At 43.5% G+C, this 18,711-nt stretch overlaps 2 protein-coding genes across 3 annotated transcripts in view; both read left to right on the top strand.

Annotated features, from left to right (window-relative positions):
- The window catches only part of LOC137075054 (gastrula zinc finger protein XlCGF57.1-like), a 421,471-nt gene that overhangs the window by 165,171 nt on the left and 237,589 nt on the right, over positions 1 to 18,711 (top strand). The window lies entirely within an intron of this gene.
- Positions 1 to 18,711, top strand: part of LOC137075047 (NACHT, LRR and PYD domains-containing protein 3-like) — a 40,332-nt gene that overhangs the window by 6,896 nt on the left and 14,725 nt on the right. Inside the window, exons 2-4 of the mRNA XM_067443217.1 lie at positions 16,386 to 16,559; positions 16,665 to 16,838; positions 16,942 to 17,115. Of these exons, the coding sequence (XP_067299318.1) occupies positions 16,386 to 16,559; positions 16,665 to 16,838; positions 16,942 to 17,115 (522 nt within the window). The remainder of the gene's footprint in view (positions 1 to 16,385; positions 16,560 to 16,664; positions 16,839 to 16,941; positions 17,116 to 18,711) is intronic.

Here is an 18,711-nt window from a genome sequence, read left to right as displayed (position 1 = left end):
GTCTGGAGTGGAACCCTCCGCCCGGCCAGAGCGTTCGCGGCTTAATGGTTGGTTTTTGGGTGCGCCACGTCAGGACAGCCGTCCTGCCGTGCCGCCAATTCCTTTCTTCCCGGAAGTGCATGAGGAGGTTGCGCACTCGTGGAGGGGCCCCCGTGTCTTCTCGCGAGCGTTTGGCAAACTCTTCCGCCTTCTCCGCCCTCGATGGGGCGGCGGCTAGAGGGTACACTGGGGTCCCCCCGGTGGAGCGTTCTGTGGCAATGCAACTGTGTCCCCAGAGCGCCTCCTCCTGGCGTGGCGATCCTAAGCACCTCTCCAAGGCCTGTAGATTCACATCTTCCATGGTGTCGAAGACCTACAGAGCTGTGGGGCAGGCCGCCGCTTCTTTGCATGCCATGGCAACTCTTCAGGCCTACCAGGCCAGGTTGCTATGTGACATGCACGAGGGTGGAGCCGACCCAGGGCTCAGAGATGAGCTGCGTGCCGCGACCGACCTCGCCCTCCGGGCGACAAAGGTTACCGCACGCTCCCTGGGCCGGGTGATGTCCACATGTGTGGTCCAGGAGAGACATTTATGGCTCAACCTGGCCGATATGCGGGACGCCGAGCGGACTCGTTTCCTCGACGCCCCCCATATCCCAGGCTGGGCTATTCGGCAGTGCGGTCGAGAGCTTCGCCCAACAGTTCTCGGCCGCTCAGAAGCAGACTGAGGCTATAAAGCATATATTGCCCCGGTGGCCCGCTGCTGCACCCAAAGCGCCGCCGGCACAGTCGCCTCAGCTGCCTCGCCGCCGAGGGCGGCCTCCTGCGGTCCCCCCCGCTCCCGCGCGGCCACAGCAGCAGCCTTCACCCGGGCCGCGTCGTGGAGCGCGCCGCAAGAACCCGCGCCAGCCCAGCTCAGAGATGGGCAGCTCAGAGATGGGCAGCTCAGAGATGGGCAGTTCTTTCCAGGAGACGGCAGCAGGGCCACTCCTTCCCCGGTGGAGGGCCGGGGGAGAATCTTTCGTTCCGCTGCCGCCCCCCGGGGTGGCAGCACCCTATTGTGGTTAAAGAAAGAACTGACATACCCATCTCTGAGCACCCAGAGACCGGTGACGGCAGTGTGCGCCGCCCCCGGGCCACGTCGCTCTCGTCCCTCTCTGTCGCCAGCCCCCTCTCAAAGCAGACCCCAGTGGAACGCGAGTCCTTCCCTGGTCTCCTCTGTCAGGGCGCAGCTGTTACCGCCGCCCCGACACCGGGCCGCTACGCCACCCGAGTCCGGGCCGAGGGTACGCCGGTGCTCCGCATGACCCCGTTGGTACACTCCCTGGGAGCGTGGCTACAGCTGCCGGGACTGTCCCGCTGGGTCGCACGGACCATCCGGCTCGGCTACACGATTCAGTTCGCGCGAGCTCCTCCCCGCTTCCGGGGTGTCCGGTATACCATGGTGGGGTCCAATGCCCCAGTCATGCGTGCGGAGATATCATTTCAGTATGCCGTACTACCATTCGGGCTAGCTCTGTCCCCTCGCGTCTTCACGAAGATTGTCGAGGCAGCCCTTGCGCCACTCAGGCAACAAGGGGTTCGCATCCTGAACTATCTCGACGACTGGCTCATACTGGGCCACTCTCGGGACCGGGTGTACGAACACAGAGATCTGGTTCTCCTCCACTTAGCTCGTCTGGGCCTTCGGGTCAACTGGGAGAAGAGAAAACTCTGCCCAGTGCAGAGGATCTCTTTTCTCTGTATGGAGATCGACTCGGTCGCCATGTGTGCGCAGCTTACCGGTGTGCGCGCGTAGTCACTGCTGACTTGCCTCCGTCAGATAGAGAGCAAGAGTGCGGTTCCACTGAAACTGTTTCAGAGGCTCCTGGGGCATATGGCATCTGCAGCCGCGGTGACGCCGCTCGGATTGCTTCATATGAGACCGCTTCACTCAGACACTCACCCAGTGGTCGAACCTCAGCTTTCTACGGGCAGGTGTGCCCTTAGAACGAGTTTCCCGGCATGTTGTTGTGTCAACAGATGCGTCCACCACGGGTTGGGGTGCCATGTGCAATGGACATGCAGCTGCCGGCTCTTGGTCAGAGAGCCAGAGCCGCCTGCATATCAATTGCCTCGAGTTGCTGGCAGTACGGTTCGCCCTGCACCGCTTCCTAGCGTTGCTGAAGGGTCAACACGTACTAGTCAGATCGGACAACACGGCCGTAGTAGCGTACATCAACCACCAGGGCGGTCTACGCTCACGCCGCATGTCTCAACTCGCCCGCCATCTCGTTCTATGGAGTCAGAAGCGCCTGAGGTCCCTTCATGCTGTCCATATCCCGGGGATCCTGAACCGTGCAGCCGACGAGCTCTCACGGGTTCAGCCAATCCCTGGGGAGTGGAGACTCCATCCCCAGTCGGTCCATCTGATCTGGGATCAGTTCGGGGACGCACAGGTAGATCTGTTTGCCTCCCACGACTCGTCCCATTGCAGCCTGTACTATTCCCTGACCGAGGGCACGCTCGGCACGGATGCACTGGCGCACAGCTGGCCGCAGGGCCTACGCAAGTATGCGTTTCCCCCAGTGAGCCTTCTTGCACGTGTTCTGTGCAAGGTCAGGGAGGACAAGGAGCAGGTCATTTTGGTCGCCCCGTACTGGCACGGCCGGACCTGGTTCCCAGAACTAGTTCTCCTTGCGACAGCCCCTCCCTGGCCGATTCCTCTGAGACAGGATCTACTCTCTCAGAGACGGGGCACCCTGTGGCACCCGCGTCCCGATCTTTGGAACCTCCACGTGTGGCTCCTGGACGGGACGCGGCAGGTTTGAGTACCCTACCACCTCCGGTGGTGGCTACCATCACTTCCGCTCGGGCCGAGTCCACGAGACAGGCCTATGTGTTGAAGTGGAACCTCTTTGTCAATTGGTGCTCTTCTCGCCAAGAAGACCCCTGGAAATGCCCGATCGGGTCTGTGCTCTCTTTCCTCCTAGAAGGGTTGAATCGAAGGCTGTCTCCATCCACCCTGAAGGTTTATGTGGCCGCTATCGCCGCCTATCATGACCTCTTGGACGGTAAAATGGTAAGTAAGCACGACCTGGTCATCAGGTTCCTGAGGGGTGCGAGGAGACTACATCCTCCTCGTGCTCCTCTCGTACCCTCTTGTTCTTAAGTCCTCCCTACGGGTAGGCATCTTGGCGCATATCTCCTCCTGGAATATGCCTCCCAGTGTACCTTGGCGTTCCTGCGTTAAGTAGAGGCCTTTGACCGTCCTAACTTGCATCAGGGCTCTCACGCTTGCACAGGGCACTGGAAGACAGCCGAGTGGCGTTATTTCATTGGGACCCCCATTCGTCAGTCACTGACGTTACGTCGGAGTGACTGAACGAAAGGGAACGTCTCGGTTACGTTTGTAACCCTCGTTCCCTGAGGAGGGAACGGAGACGTAACGTCCCGTTGCCACATCCGCTGTACCGCTGGAACGGAGTTCAACTTGGCTCCTCAGCAGGTAAAACATAATGCGGTTATGCCAGCTACTTCCTTATATACCCACGTGGGTAGGCGGAGTTACGCATGCAAATCTCGCATGCCCATGGCATTGGCACTGCCGTTGGGCGCTGTCTAGTCTCGGAGATGATAGGCTTCTAAGCGAAACCCCCATTCGTAAGTCACTGACGTTACGTCTCCGTTCCCTCCTTAGGGAACGAGGGTTACATACGTAACCGAAACGTTCTCGCTCCAACCAATCACGTTTTGGCCAGTGCTGCTGGAAAAACAAATTTACGATACTCCCATAGACTTCCATAGGAACTAAGGCATGCAAAGCGCATGTCACGGAGTGACCAATAGTCCCAGCATTGAACACCATTAAAGGGGTGAGGAATTGAGGAATCAACTTTCCTTTGAGCTCTTGATATATAAAAGGTCATGGTAATATAAGAATATCCTGTAAGTTTCAGAGCTGAAAACTTCCTTGTTAGTCAAAGAAAAGCTTTTATAGGCATCAGGCTAAGCAAACGGTCCTGTGCTTTATACTGACATCAGTGCGTGACGAAACACTGCCTCTATAGAATCTAAAGCACCTCTAATCCAGTAGCCCCGCCCACCGACTCATGGGCCCTCCGTGCTAGCTGGTCAACAACAATTTCATGCAGAGGAAGATTAAGATATTGCGCTATTCCTGGTTGTGGAAAAACACAGTCGCTGCATAAGCTTCCTTCTGATCCTTATATTAGGAATGAGTGGTTGAACTTAATTTTTAATGAAGTTCCAGCTCACGTGGGGAAGATATATTCACTTCAGTTCACTTCGGGATCGTTTGTAAACAAATCTCCGGTCGATGCTTGATTTCGATACGACAGGAAGGGTGCAACACACGTGAGTAAAATGTGTTTTTATATGTAATAGTGTTGCAATGTTATAGATCGTTTTGCTTATGTGACTAACAGAGCATACCTTTAGCACGCTGGACTCAGACACGTATGGGCCAGGGCTCGCAAAGCCCGGCAGGTCGATGAATCTCATTATATTCCATTCTTGATCCTTTTTTTTTTTTTTCTCTCTCTTTCTCTCTCTCTCTCTCTCTCTCTCTCTCTCTCTCTCTCTCATTGACATCTGAAGGGCGGCGCGCGCGCCAGACGTTTATGTGTGTGCGCAGTTCGCGCTTATATCGTCCGATCTTGCGGGCTATGTGTAATATAAAAGTAATAGTCCAATCAATCGTGTGTCGATGAGAAATAAAACATTGTGTTTGTTTGATAAAGACGTTTGCGAGCCCTGTGATCGAGAAAATCATTCTGGTTGTCGGTTCTCCCTCATTCTCTCCTCTCCGTCATGTGGACTGACAGCGGAGCTTTAGCTCATTAAACATGCAAATATTATCCAATCCTAGCCGTGGGCTAAGGATTCTTCTTGCTCCTCCCCTAACCAGCGTGAGCTTTTATTTCCAAGTCTCCAGTGACACGCCCATCAGAACCCAGCATTTTGGAGAGGGCCTCAAAACCAGTGTAGAAAATAGCCTATTACTTATTAGTTATGATGTTTTTGAATGTAAAAAAACCACATGAACGTCATTAGTTGACCTCAGACAACAGTATACATTTTTTTAAAAAGCCAGTTCATGACAGCTTTAATTTCAGTGTAGGTTATCTCAGCAAACTGATGAAATTACGGCATATTTTGAGATTTTATGGCATCATTGGCCTCTCAGGAATATTGATAGAAGATATATTTTATGAGGTACGATAGAGTTGATGTATATTTTGTTATATAATAGATCGTCAGACTCTAACTGCAGTTAGATAACGTGAGAGCACTGCATCAGCTACTATATCCAGATGCTGTCTGTCATTTCAACACTTTTTAGATTCTCTGAGATCTTTCTGGCAAATGCGTTATTCATTCATGGAATAGCATATAGCTCCTCAATATAAAGAGTTGAATAAATTGAGTTTAAATGATTTTTTTAAACACTATTTAAAACATATTTTTTGGGGTCATTTTTTGTGTTTGCTAGCATCATTACTTTATATTCACCTGTTGTGTATTCTTTGAGTATCAAAATAACATAAGGACATTTACAACATTAAAAAAAAGAAGAAGAAAAAATAAATGACCACTATAGCCAGTAGATGGCAGAAGAGGAACACTTATTGGCTCATTAGCCATTTTTTCTATTTTGAATGAATTTTTATAGATTATCAAATTACTATTATACTATTAAAATATCTATTTTTGTTACTTTATTTATACTGGAATGTATCAACCAATAGAGGCTCCAGCGCTGTTTGCAACGCAATTCTGGACTGATCAAAAATAGGCAAACAAAAATAATTCAGGACTTCAGCAGTAAAAACTTTATTGCATGTAATGCAAAAGGATCAGTAAAGATGAAGGTAAGGAAGATGATGAGATTAGGGATAACGTTTTGGAGATTATCCACCGTATGGAGTTCTGATTGGTAAACGTGGAGTCACAGTAAGAAATATGCATTTAGCAGTTCATGTCTGTATGTTGTAGAATGGCGTATGGATGTTTATAAAGGCTGAGCTTCATTTTAATTTCTGGGCAATTTATCACGGTTATCAATATCATCATGGTTTTGTTCAAATTAGGCATGTGCCGATATCAATTTTTCATGTTGCGATTAATTGCTGACGTTTTATTACATTATACAATATTATCACGATATTGAAATAAGTTGCAAAAAACAGCTTTAAGAACTACAGTATTGTTCAAAATAATAGCAGTAAAATGTGACTAACCAGAATAATCAAGGTTTTTCGTATATTTTTTTATTGCTACGTGGCAAACAAGTTACCAGTAGGTTCAGTAGATTCTCAGAAAACAAATGAGACCCAGCATTCATGATATGCACGCTCTTAAGGCTGTGCAATTAGGCAATTAGTTGAATTAGTTGAAAGGGGTGTGTTCAAAAAAATAGCAGCGTGGCATTTAATCACTGAGGTCATCAATTTTGTGAAGAAACAGGTGTGAATCAGGTGGCCCCTATTTAAGGATGAAGCCAACACTTGTTGAACATGCATTTGAAAGCTGAGGAAAATGGGTCGTTCAAGACATTGTTCAGAAGAACAGCGTACTTTGATTAAAAAGTTGATTAGAGAGGGGAAAACCTATAAAGAGGTGCAAAAAATGATAGGCTGTTCAGCTAAAATGATCTCCAATGCCTTAAAATGGAGAGCAAAACCAGAGAGACGTGGAAGAAAACGGAAGACAACCATCAAAATGGATAGAAGAATAACCAGAATGGCAAAGGCTCAGCCAATGATCACCTCCAGGATGATCAAAGACAGTCTGGAGTTACCTGTAAGTACGATGACAGTTAGAAGACGTCTGTGTGAAGCTAATCTATTTTCAAGAATCCCCCGCAAAGTCCCTCTGTTAAAAAAAAGGCATGTGCAGAAGAGGTTACAATTTGCCAAAGAACACATCAACTGGCCTAAAGAGAAATGGAGGAACATTTTGTGGACTGATGAGAGTAAAATTGTTCTTTTTGGGTCCAAGGGCCACAGGCAGTTTGTGAGACGACCCCCAAACTCAGAATTCAAGCCACAGTACACAGTGAAGACAGTGAAGCATGGAGGTGCAAGCATCATGATATGGGCATGTTTCTCCTACTATGGTGTTGGGCCTATTTATCGCATACCAGGGATCATGGATCAGTTTGCATATGTTAAAATACTTGAAGAGGTCATGTTGCCCTATGCTGAAGAGGACATGCCCTTGAAATGGTTGTTTCAACAAGACAATGACCCAAAACACACTAGTAAACGGGCAAAGTCTTGGTTCCAAACCAACAAAATTAATGTTATGGAGTGGCCAGCCCAATCTCCAGACCTTAATCCAATTGAGAACTTGTGGGGTGATATCAAAAATGCTGTTTCTGAAGCAAAACCAAGAAATGTGAATGAATTGTGGAATGTTGTTAAAGAATCATGGAGTGGAATAACAGAGAGGTGCCACAAGTTGGTTGACTCCATCCCACACAGATTTCGAGCAGTTTTAAAAAACTGTGGTCATACAACTAAATATTAGTTTAGTGATTCACAGGATTGCTAAATTCCAGAAAAAAAATGTTTGTACAAAATAGTTTTGAGTTTGTACAGTCAAAGGTAGACACTGCTATTTTTTTGAACACACCCCTTTCAACTAATTGCCCAATTGCACAGCCTTAAGAGCGTGCATATCATGAATGCTGGGTCTTGTTTGTTTTCTGACAATCTACTGAACCTACTGGTAACTTGTTTGCCACGTAGCAATAAAAAATATACTAAAAACCTTGATTATTCTGGTTAGTCACATTGTACTGCTATTATTTTGAACAATACTGTATTTTTGTAAGAACAAAAATAACTGAATGTTTAAATACAATAATGCAACAAAAATATATATAGCTCTGGAAAAAAATTAAGATTTTTTTCAGAGCTGTAAAAGTACAATTTTCAAACAGATTAAAGTGCAAAAGAATTAGGATATAAAGAACAACAGGTAACAAATTACAATAAGGTCTCATTATTTAATGCATTAACTAAGATTGAGCAATAGCTACATTTGGTACAGAAAGTAGGCCCTATAATGTTTTTTTTTAATGTTAGTTAAAAAATACTGATATTGTTAGTTTTATCTTAGGTCCATTAAAAAAGTTATTTTGATTTTAATGTTATTAAACAGTAACTAAGAAATTAACATTACTTAGAATTATTAATTCTTTATAAATCTTTTTCATTGTCAGTTGGTAATGATGAATTAACATGTTAACTAATGAAGTCGTATGTCTCAAAGTTTTACTGAACAATAACAAATAATTAGAACAGTTCTAATTATTAGGGCATGTTGTAGTCCAGATTAGAACATAAAAATGTTTAAGTTTGAAAATAAATAGCCTATTAAAGGGTTACTTCAGCGATTAACATATGGCTTTGTATCAGTAGAAACCCTGGAGTATATTCAAATGATCGTGCTCCCCCCTCTTATATCCCCCTGAGACGAGAGATTTATGCATTTTATTTCTGGAAAAATTCCTCTCGTGACGCAAATTGACGATATTTGCGTCACGAGAGGAATGATTGCCCAGAGGCTAAAGGCTACAGCCTGCAGAGGGAGCCATTTATTTATTTATTTATTTATTGTTTATTTGAATAGGGACAGATACAAAGTCGACAAAGATTATTACATAAAGAATTATCCGTTGCGTGTATCACAGTGTTTTTAGCCAGGGCTAATTCGCAACACCTGTCCCTAGAAAGGCTTTTTAACAGATTAAGACAATGAAGAAATAACCACACACACACACAAAAAAAAAAAAAAAAAAAAAAAAAACACAACAACAACATAAATAAATAAATAAAAAATGTCCAGAAACCAGTTAGCTCCAAGAAAGATAAATGTATCCGATAAGCACATGTCTTTAAACTTACACAAGTCACATTTCATATATTCCCCTCATATGGCATGATCACACTTCTGCTGCTGTAAAAACCAAGTTCTTGTAACTTTTTTAAAGACGGACAGTTTAGTTAAAAATTTTATATGTGTTGGAAGCCGATTCCACAGGTTAGCTCCTTTCACAGAAAAAACATTTTGGGCAAAAGATGTTTTACAAAAGGGAACTTTACAGTCTCCACATGTAGCCGCTCTTGTTGATCGAGAAAATTCTAATCTGTTGACAAATTTACACAATGGCTCAGGTGCTAGTCCAGTCAAACATTTAAAAAACAACGTTATGTGTCTAAGATTGACAAAATTAACAAAATTTAAGAGTTTATGTTTACTTAAAATATAACAATGGTGAAATCGAATAGGCTTGTTATCTAAAATTTTTAGGGCACGGTTATAAAGCCTCTCAATAGGCTTTAGAGTAGTTTGGCTAGTCAGGGACCAAACAGTGGTACAGTATGACAGGTGAGACAGGATCATAGCGTTCAGAAACACATGTGCACATTCAAATGTCAAATGGCTCCTGATCATTCTGAAACAGTTCATGCTTGTTTTCATTTTTCTTGAAATCTTCTTAATATGACTTTTAAAATTTAGCTGAGAATCTAAAATTACTCCTAAATATTTTTCTTGTTCTACCTGATCAATAAGTTCACCATTTATTTTTATGTTAAGATCATTTGTTATCCGTTTTCTTTTTATAGAAAAACACATAGATTTCGTTTTCCTCAGATTAAGTGTTAAACATGATTTATTAAGCCAATTCGATACTTTCTCAAGACTTTTAGTAAGTGTATTGCCAATAACAACAGGGCTTTTACCGGACACATAAACCACTGTGTCGTCGGCATACATCTGAAGGCCAACTTCAGGACACACTTCTGGCAGCTCGTTCACATACAGGCTGAATAGGATAGGCCCCAGTATGGTTCCCTGAGGGATTCCGGTCTTAATTTTACAAGGGGCAGATTTTACATGATCAATCACCACACATTGTTCGCGACCCTGTAAATATGACGCAAACCATAATAATGTCTGACGTGACATATTATATGAGGACAGTCTTGAGATAAGATGGCTGTGGTTTACGGTGTCGAATGCCCTCTTTAAGTCCAGGAATACTACACCCACGATGTTTCCTCGATCAAGCGGCTGCACAACATTTTCCAACAATGCGCAGATGGCTGATTCAGTGGAATGGTTCTGTCTGAAACCATACTGTTGAGGGTGGATATACTGATGTGTTTCTAAATATTGGGTTAGCTGTCCTGAAACTATTTTTTCTATTATTTTTGACATTACCGGAACCAGACTTATAGGTCTATAGTTACTAACATCTGTGGTATCCCCGGACTTCAGGATGGGTTTAACCAGTGCTTTTTTCCAAGCATCTGGAAATACTCCAGTTCTAATAGAGACATTTATAATGTGGGTCAAAGGTAAAATTACATTTTGAGAATATTTTTTAAGAAAAGTTGCATCTATGTTGTAATTGTCTTTGGATAAATTAATATTCAGGTCTGAAATAGCTTTCAGTACCACTGCTTGATCCACTTCTCTAATTTTAAAGGCATTCTCATTTGCTGATGACAATGTGTTTAAATTAAGCTCTTCGTCTAAAAAATTAGAAGCAAGATCTTGTACTGATTCAATAAAAAAATTATTAAAAGCATTTGCAATTTGGACAGGTTCTGCTATGTTTTTTCCTTCACAATTTAGTTCAGTCAAATGATTTGTATTTACATTAGGTTTAATTAGACTGTTAATTTGTTTCCACATTGCTTTACAATTTCCTTTAGCTTCAGTTAAAATATTCATATAATAATTTGCTTTTAAGTTACGCAATTCTTTTACTACTTGATTTCGTAAGCCTTTAAATAACATCAGATCTGTGTCATATCTGGTTTTAAGATAGGTTTTTAAAGAAAAATCTCTTTTTTTAATCAGCTGTCGAACTGTATCACTAACCCATGGAAGCTGTACTTTTCTCTGTGGCCTTTTACATTGTTTTAAGAACTTATTCAAAGTATTACTCAATGTAGAAGTAAATATATCACAACACTCGTTTACTTGACTATGTTTGGAGACTTCATCCCAATTAATGTTTGCTAACTCTTTCTCAAATTTAATAAGATCCTTGCGAGGGATTGTTAACTTGGTGGCTTTCCGGTCATATTTATATTCATTTAAACGTTTTTTTGAGAGTTTTCTAGAAATTAATATCATGTTATGGTCTGATAGGCCACACACCAAATTATATGTTTTTAATACTCTTTCCGGCTTATTTGAGAAAGCTAAATCTATTGCTGTCTGCGATGTTTTTGTCAAGCGAGTGGGTCCATTTACAAATTGATGAAAGTCATATTTTGATGTAAGTTCTTTAAGTCGTTTTCTAGTGGATTTATTTAACCAATTAACATTAGTATCGCCATAAATAAGCATCTCACTCTTTGGTTTAAAAGTTTTAAGAATTTTTTCCAAATTTTGATAAAAGGTTTCTAGGCAACTAGATGGTGGATTATACACTACAAGAATGTTAAACATCATGCGTGAAGATAAAACCACATTAACACATAGACTTTCAGTTGATATAGATTCATCTAATTGTACTTCCTTGGTATTAAAGGAGTCTCTAATGTAAACCAGTACTCCTCCTCCTCTACCAGTTACCCTGTCCTTTCTATAGCACTTATATCCAGGCACATCTATCATTGAGGTAGGAATTGTATTATGCAACCATGTTTCACCTAGGCACAAATAATCAAGATTGGAACCAATTAGCAAAATTCTTATCTCTTCACATTTTGGATACAGGCTTCTAATGTTTAAATGCCCTCCCAAAATACCCTTAGGTTTTACTGTATTATCCCAGATTATTTTCGCATGATTTACTGTCTGGAAGAATAAATATTGTCTCTGCTTTATTATTGCTTGTGACTGCAAAGTTTTTATACTGTCATTAGTGTCCCTGTTTGTTCGCTTATACTTGACTTTATGAGTTGTGTTGATGTTACTCTTAATATAGTCAATCTTACGGTTAGGAGCACCTCTGGATCCTTGCTCACATAGTGATTTTAAATCCGTCTCCACTATGGCCTTCTTTGCCTCGTCCACAAAAGAATCCACAAAAAGAGGGGCCTGGTCGCTCCAGTAGTCCGCCGAGACCTCCGCGGGCGCAACCCCCGCCGCAGCCCGGTTGATGCCGTCACACGGAGCCACCACCTCCGCACCATCCAGAACCCGAACACTCGTCCGCACAGAGCACCCACAGCCGGCTCCAGCCGGAAAACCGCCATCCACCTCCGTGTCTGCTGGCCGCCGCAGATGACACTCTAGCTCTGCCACGAAGGCTTCTGCCCGCTCGCCAATCCAGCCTGCCACTCCCCGCCCTGCATCCGCCCCGGGACCCAGCCCCACGTCGGCAGCATGGGCCCAAGGCGCACATTCAGCGTCTGGGCCAGGATTAAGCTGGACATCTCCAGCCAGCAGGACCAGAAAAGAGAGATATATTATAGCGCGCCCGCTATCTTTCCTCCTGCCACCCAACTCCATTTTGGTGCGCAAAGCTGTTACGCGTGCATTTCCAAACTTCAGTAGGGAATAGTAGATGGTAAATCGGCCATATCCAACGTTGTTTAGATAAGGCATGTGGCACAGTTGACTGTCAGGCTCGTTTTGTGGAATTATTAGGACCAGTGATCCAAATATTAGCAGCAGAAGAAGCCACACCAAACAGGTAAACAGCAGATCTGAACGCTGACACTGTTTGTTTGCTCCACCGCATCGTTTCATTTGTTGTTATTGTTTATCCTTCTTACTTACAGCTTCTGGTTTATTGACATTTTCACACATTCGCTGCTTATTATTCTTAATGTCAAAAGAAAGTCTATCAGAATGCATAAAATTGCCAGTTTTATGAGTTAAAAGCAAGGGGAGCACGGAGCCCAACCAACCGTGCGCCATCTTACGAAACTCGGTCTAACTCCCCATTTCCGCATGTTTTCAACTCGTGCATGGGGAATGGAGATCACACTTACAGCACAGCTCAGCTACAGGCATTAATTTAAACGGATGCTAAGCAATGTAAGTCTTTTAACTTCTCAAATTATTTTTTATGAAAGTAATCTGACTCCTAATCTGAGTCTGCTGTGAGACTCACGCGGCAACTCGATCGTTATATTGAACACACGTTCAGTATTTAATTGTAGGAACTCAGTCTCTGTAATCCAGTAGCGGTGGCTTTGTGAATGGCCTCACAGGGCAGCGAAGCATTCTGGGAATTGTAGTCTTTCATCCCCATGAGACAAAAATACATTTTCTGTCTTTTCTCAGTCTAGAAAGCACCAAATAAAAAAATAATTTCACATTTCTACTACATTAATGTCCCAGTTTAAATACAGATTCATCTTCCCAGCGCTGAAGTACCTCTTTAAGTCTATAAGTATTAAGTATTTGGTGTTGTGATGAACAACATTGAGATAACAAAAAACGAATAACAACTACATGCGTTTTTTGTTTGTTTGCGGGTTTCCGGGGTAAGCGCTGCATTCTGCAGTTCATCAGCGACCTCTGTTGTCAATCAGCGACACTTCAGCAGCATGTCTCCTTCACTCGTTCATGTGCTTCTCATTTACACCTGAGCGCTTCCCTTTGACGTAGAATACTGTGGTGTTGAGCATTTTATACGGTTGATGGGCAAAGTTTTCTTGAATGCATTATATCGTGATAAATCGCATTATTGTAAACCGGCACATGTCTAGTTCAAATATAGATGAAAGTGTTCAAAAAGAACAGATGCACACACTTAAAACATTTCAACAAGTTATATATTTGAAAATCAACAAACAACAAATAAATCAAGCAGCTCTCTGCACTTTTTCCTTAAAAATGTATTAGTTTGTGAAAGGCTTGGCATACAGCGTCTGTCTTGTCCAGTTTGTGCTTACCAGTTTGCTCATAAAAGCCGAAATATGCCCAGACATCAGCTTTAAAATAGTGGGTGCATCTTTTATTATTCTTTTTGGTTTCACCTCCCTCCAATATTTTCCACAAGTGAAACAAGTACATATTATTAATAATATTACATGTTGTAGCTTCACTTCAGTTTATCACACAGAGATCTCAAGGGGTTAACTTGTCCCAACGGGAAAATAACACGACCCTCTTAACAGCAGTTTGAATTTAGAAATAAGAATACTTGCTTTAGTTTTGGCTTCTCGCGTGTGTGCGTGTGTTCCGAGTTCAAATGTCCTGCGTGTCCGGCGGTTCTTCCCGAGGTCGGTGTGGAGCGGCTGGTAGCTCTAGAAATGGGCTGTGTTCTCCCTCTGAAGAATGCCCTCGGGGGCTAGGAAGTTGATGGATCAGTAGGGAAGCGAGGAGAGCAAGGGAGAGAGAGAGTGTTGGGGCCTGCTGGCCCAATAGTCGTGTGTGGGCCTCGGTTTCTGGTCCCACACAGCACATGGCTCTGTGTATGGAGGCCCTCCCTGCTTGGAGGGCCTGCATTGGTGGCCTGGCTCAAGGGCCAGCCACGATGACGTGTTGGTTCAGCCAGAGAGAGAAGAGAGAGAGGGGGCATCCGAGCACCTCCCTTTTTAAGGTCTGGGAGTAGTCCCACCCTCCTGGGTTAGACTTAACCAATGAGATTGTTGGGATTTCCAAGCGGGAAATTCCTCTGGAGATTTTATGGCTCTTTGTTTCAAGCTTGAATCAATGGGTCTCTGCCCTTTCATACTCTAATTAATGCAACAAACATACACTGCATTCTCTGAATAAGTGACATACATGGAAGTGTAAGTCGTGAAGTGAGCATTAATTTGATAGGAGACATGACATATATGAGGTTACCTAAACTAGTAAATTGTTAAGACAAAGACAAAAAGATGCAAAATACCATACAGAAGAAACATTTTACAAGACAGTTATGTGTTTACATATAATGTCCTGGGGTGCATGTTCATTTATAGATGGTTTGTCTATAATTTGAGGTAAAAGCATGTGTTTTACAAGCTTCGTGTCTTAAACTCTTTGTGTCTGAAACTTTTCCTGTGGCCAAATTCTTTTGGACCGTAAAACGTCTTATCAGATGGTTTCCAGGGTAACGGAGAATCTTTCTCTGTTGTGTTGGGGGAAGGTCTGTTACTAAGCACAAAGCATTCAAAACATATTTGTTTAATGTAACTGGCGATTTTGTGTTTGATTCGCCTGAGTCGCTACACACACATGGCACTCAACTGCCATGGTAAAAATATAACAGTATTATTAATATGGTATCTAGAATGGCTTTATGGTAATTGGTCTATAACCAGCAATAGACAAGCTGCAGGCCATTTGAAGTTCATCCCGTGAAGAAAAATAATGAAGAACGAATGACAAGGGAGAACAAAAAAATAAACATACAATACACAAGAGTATATACAAGCAAGAGATTGTTGTTAGTCACCAGTTTTACTTGTTAACAATGTATATATATATATATATATATATATCGAGAGAGAGAGAGAGAGAGAGAGAGAGAGAGAGAGAGAGAGAGAGAGAGAGAGAGAGAGAGAGAGAGAGCAAAATCAAAACAACATTGGCGTCAATTTTCATGCCTTCCTGCTTAGGTCTCTCCAGTGCTGGAAATATGATCTAATATTAACATGTATCATAAAGCTCTTTCTTGATCATAACCCTTCTTTTTCCGGTGATATTCCTCTGACCTTTTGTCTTTTGTAATGTCTCTCAGCCATATCTCTTTCTATAGTCTTTCTTTAATTCTTCATCTTGCGCTCTCTCTCTCTCTCTCTCGCTCTCTCTCTCTCTCTCTCTCTCTCTCTCTCTCTTTCTCTCTCTCTCTCTCTCTAGGCATCCTGGCCAAATTTGCCCATTGTCCTCTGTCCATCATGGCCTCCTAATAATCCCCCTCTCCTGATTGGCTTCATCACTCGGTCTCCTCTCCACCAATCAGCTGATGTGTGGTGAGCGTTCTGGTGCAATATGGTTGCGTCGCACCATCTGCACATTGGTGGTGGTTGAGGATGTAAAGCCCCCCTTCAATGTAAAACGCTTTGAGTGCCTTGAAAAGCGCTATATAAATCGAACACATTATTATTATTCTCTCTCTCTCTCTCTCTCTCTCTCTCTCTCTCTCTCTCTCTCTCTCTCTCTCTCTACTGTTGATTGGCTCACTGTCTCTCCTCCCCCATCATGAGTGGACATGCCCTCTGCTGCTGATTGCATAAGTGTGTTATGGTGCCTGATCCAATCCACTTTCAACAGTGTTTTTAAAAAATAATTTACTGCACCTTTCATGAACTTGATTGATAAAAAGATTGAATTTTCTTTTGAATGATACAATGATTCAATTTTTTCATCTTTCATTCAGACTAGAATGTTAAAAAGAATTGTTCCAGATTCCTGATGACAGACAATTGGCAATTCCTTTATTGTTATTTCATAATTGTTTTAATGTTATATTATTTATTCTTTTCTAGTCTTGCTGGCTGTAATCTCACTGATCAGTGTTGTGAGAGTTTGTCATCAGCTCTTCAATCCTCAAACTGTGCCCTGAGAGAGCTGGACCTGAGTAACAATAACCTGCAGGATTCAGCAGTAAAACTGCTCTCTGATGGACTGAAGAGTCCAAACTGTCATCTGCAGATTCTGAGGTATTTAAGAACATTTGAGAGAGAATTTACAGTCCGATGGTCATAATGTCGGTGTGTGTTTGTAGATGATCTGACTGTTGATGTGTGTGTTCTTCTCTCTTTCAGTCTTACTCAATGTAATCTCACTGTTCATGGCTGTGAGAATTTGTCATCAGCTCTTCAATCCTCAAACTGTGTCCTGAGAGAGCTGGGCCTGAGTTACAATGACCTTCATCATTCAGCAGTAAAACTGCTCTCTAAAGGACTGAAGAGTTCAAACTGTCAGCTGCAGATACTGAGGTATTTAAGAACATATCAAATATAATTTACACTCAGCCGATCATAATGTTTTTGTGTTTGTAGATGGTCTGAGTGTTGATGTACATGTTCTTCTCTCTTTCAGTCTTACTCACTGTAAACTCACTGTTCTTTGCTGTGAGAGTTTGTCATCAGTTCTTCAATTCTCAAACTGTGTCCTGAGAGAGTTGGACCTGAGTAACAATGACCTTCATGATTCAGCAGTAAAACTGCTCTCTGATGGACTGAAGAGTTCAAACTGTCAGCTGCAGATACTGAGGTATTTAAGAACAGATCAAATATAATTTACAGTCAGCCAGTCTCTAACGAGAGGCGGGAACCGGCGAACATTAATAAATAAATAAATAAATAAACAAAACGAGGGGGGGGGGTGATCACGGTGGCCGCGGCACCTGGGGGTAAGGACAGAGAGGCGAGAGAAAAAAAAGTGAGAGGGGATCACAAGGAGCGGCAGAACGGGAGAGGGGAGAAAGAAAAAAAAGGAAAAAAGAGAAAAAAATCTGGTCCAGTTCCCGGACACACTGCCATTTAGCCCTTTGCCCGCTGAGAGGCTCTTCCTCGCGGTGCTGTGCGATGGCACTGGACGCTTAGTGGACAGCTCGATCTTCCTCTGTCACCTGGAAACCGGCGGTGACTCCTCCTACTGAGGGAGCAGGCAGCGAGCCCCGCGCTCCCTGCTCCTCCCCTAACCGGCGGACGGCAGCAGCCACCCCACCTCGACCCAGGGGCACGGCAGCGAGCTCTCTGTCCCACCTTCCTCGCTCAAGCACCATCGCCTCGGGCAGCCCTCGTGGTCTTCATCCATCCATGCTGCCCGACCTCCTCAGCACCGTGATCCCCCTCACCAGTGTAACGAGGTTCTTAGATGGGATGGAAGGAGGCGGGAACCGGCGAACATTTAACAAACTTTAATTAAATAAATAATTAAAGGTCTCCTGGTCTTCTGAACTTACAATATTTTGAGCTCTAAAAAATACATTTGCACATAATTAAAACTGACCTATTATATCCTAATACCAGAGGTGTGGACTCGAGTCATGTGACTTGAACTCGAGTCAGACTCAAGTCATGAATTTGATGACTTCGGACTCGACTTGACAAAATGTACGGACTCGACTTGACAAAAGACTTGCAACTCGACTTAGACTTTAAAGGTCCCATTCTTTGCGTGTTTTTGAAGCTTTGATTATGTTTACAGTGTGCAATATAACATGAGTTCATGTTTCACGTGTAAAAAAACAGTATTTTTCACACAATTTACTTATCTGTACAGCGCTGTTTCCTCTGTCCTAAAAACGGCCTGATGATTTCCTTGTTCTATGAAGTCCCTCCTTCAGAAATACGTAACGAGTTCTGATTGGGCCAGCGCTTCCCGTGTTGTGATTGGACAGCAGCTTAGCGCACTTTGCCCGGAAAGGTCCCGCCTCTTACCATAACAGGGAGATGCAAATGCTGAATGCACGCTCTTCTCCACGTGGGAGAGCAACAAAACCACGCCCCCTTTTTTGCATGTTCTTGTGAGCGGAGGGTTAGTCAACAAGCGGTTCTAGTGACGTCATTACATCCCTGCACTTCCTGCTGTAGTTCAAACCGGCCGTTCGCTGTAGGCTCTGAAAGGGAACTTCTCTTAAATAAAATATCTCGCTTGGCATTGAACTTTGAGCTTTATAATTTTACAGGTATTATTTAGGCTCTAACAGCAACGTTACACACAAACTAAAGTTTGAAAGATGGAATCGCGAAGAACGGGACCTTTAAGAAGGCTGAGGAAATTTGGCATGCCAGGAAAAATACTCAGCAGCTTCTACAGGTGTACAATTGAGAGCATCCTCACCAGCTCTATCACAGTCTGGTT

This window comes from Pseudorasbora parva, chromosome 5, assembly GCF_024679245.1.
Source record: "Pseudorasbora parva isolate DD20220531a chromosome 5, ASM2467924v1, whole genome shotgun sequence".
In the NCBI taxonomy this organism is placed as follows: domain Eukaryota; kingdom Metazoa; phylum Chordata; class Actinopteri; order Cypriniformes; family Gobionidae; genus Pseudorasbora; species Pseudorasbora parva.
This window is presented reverse-complemented; position numbering and strand designations above follow the sequence as displayed.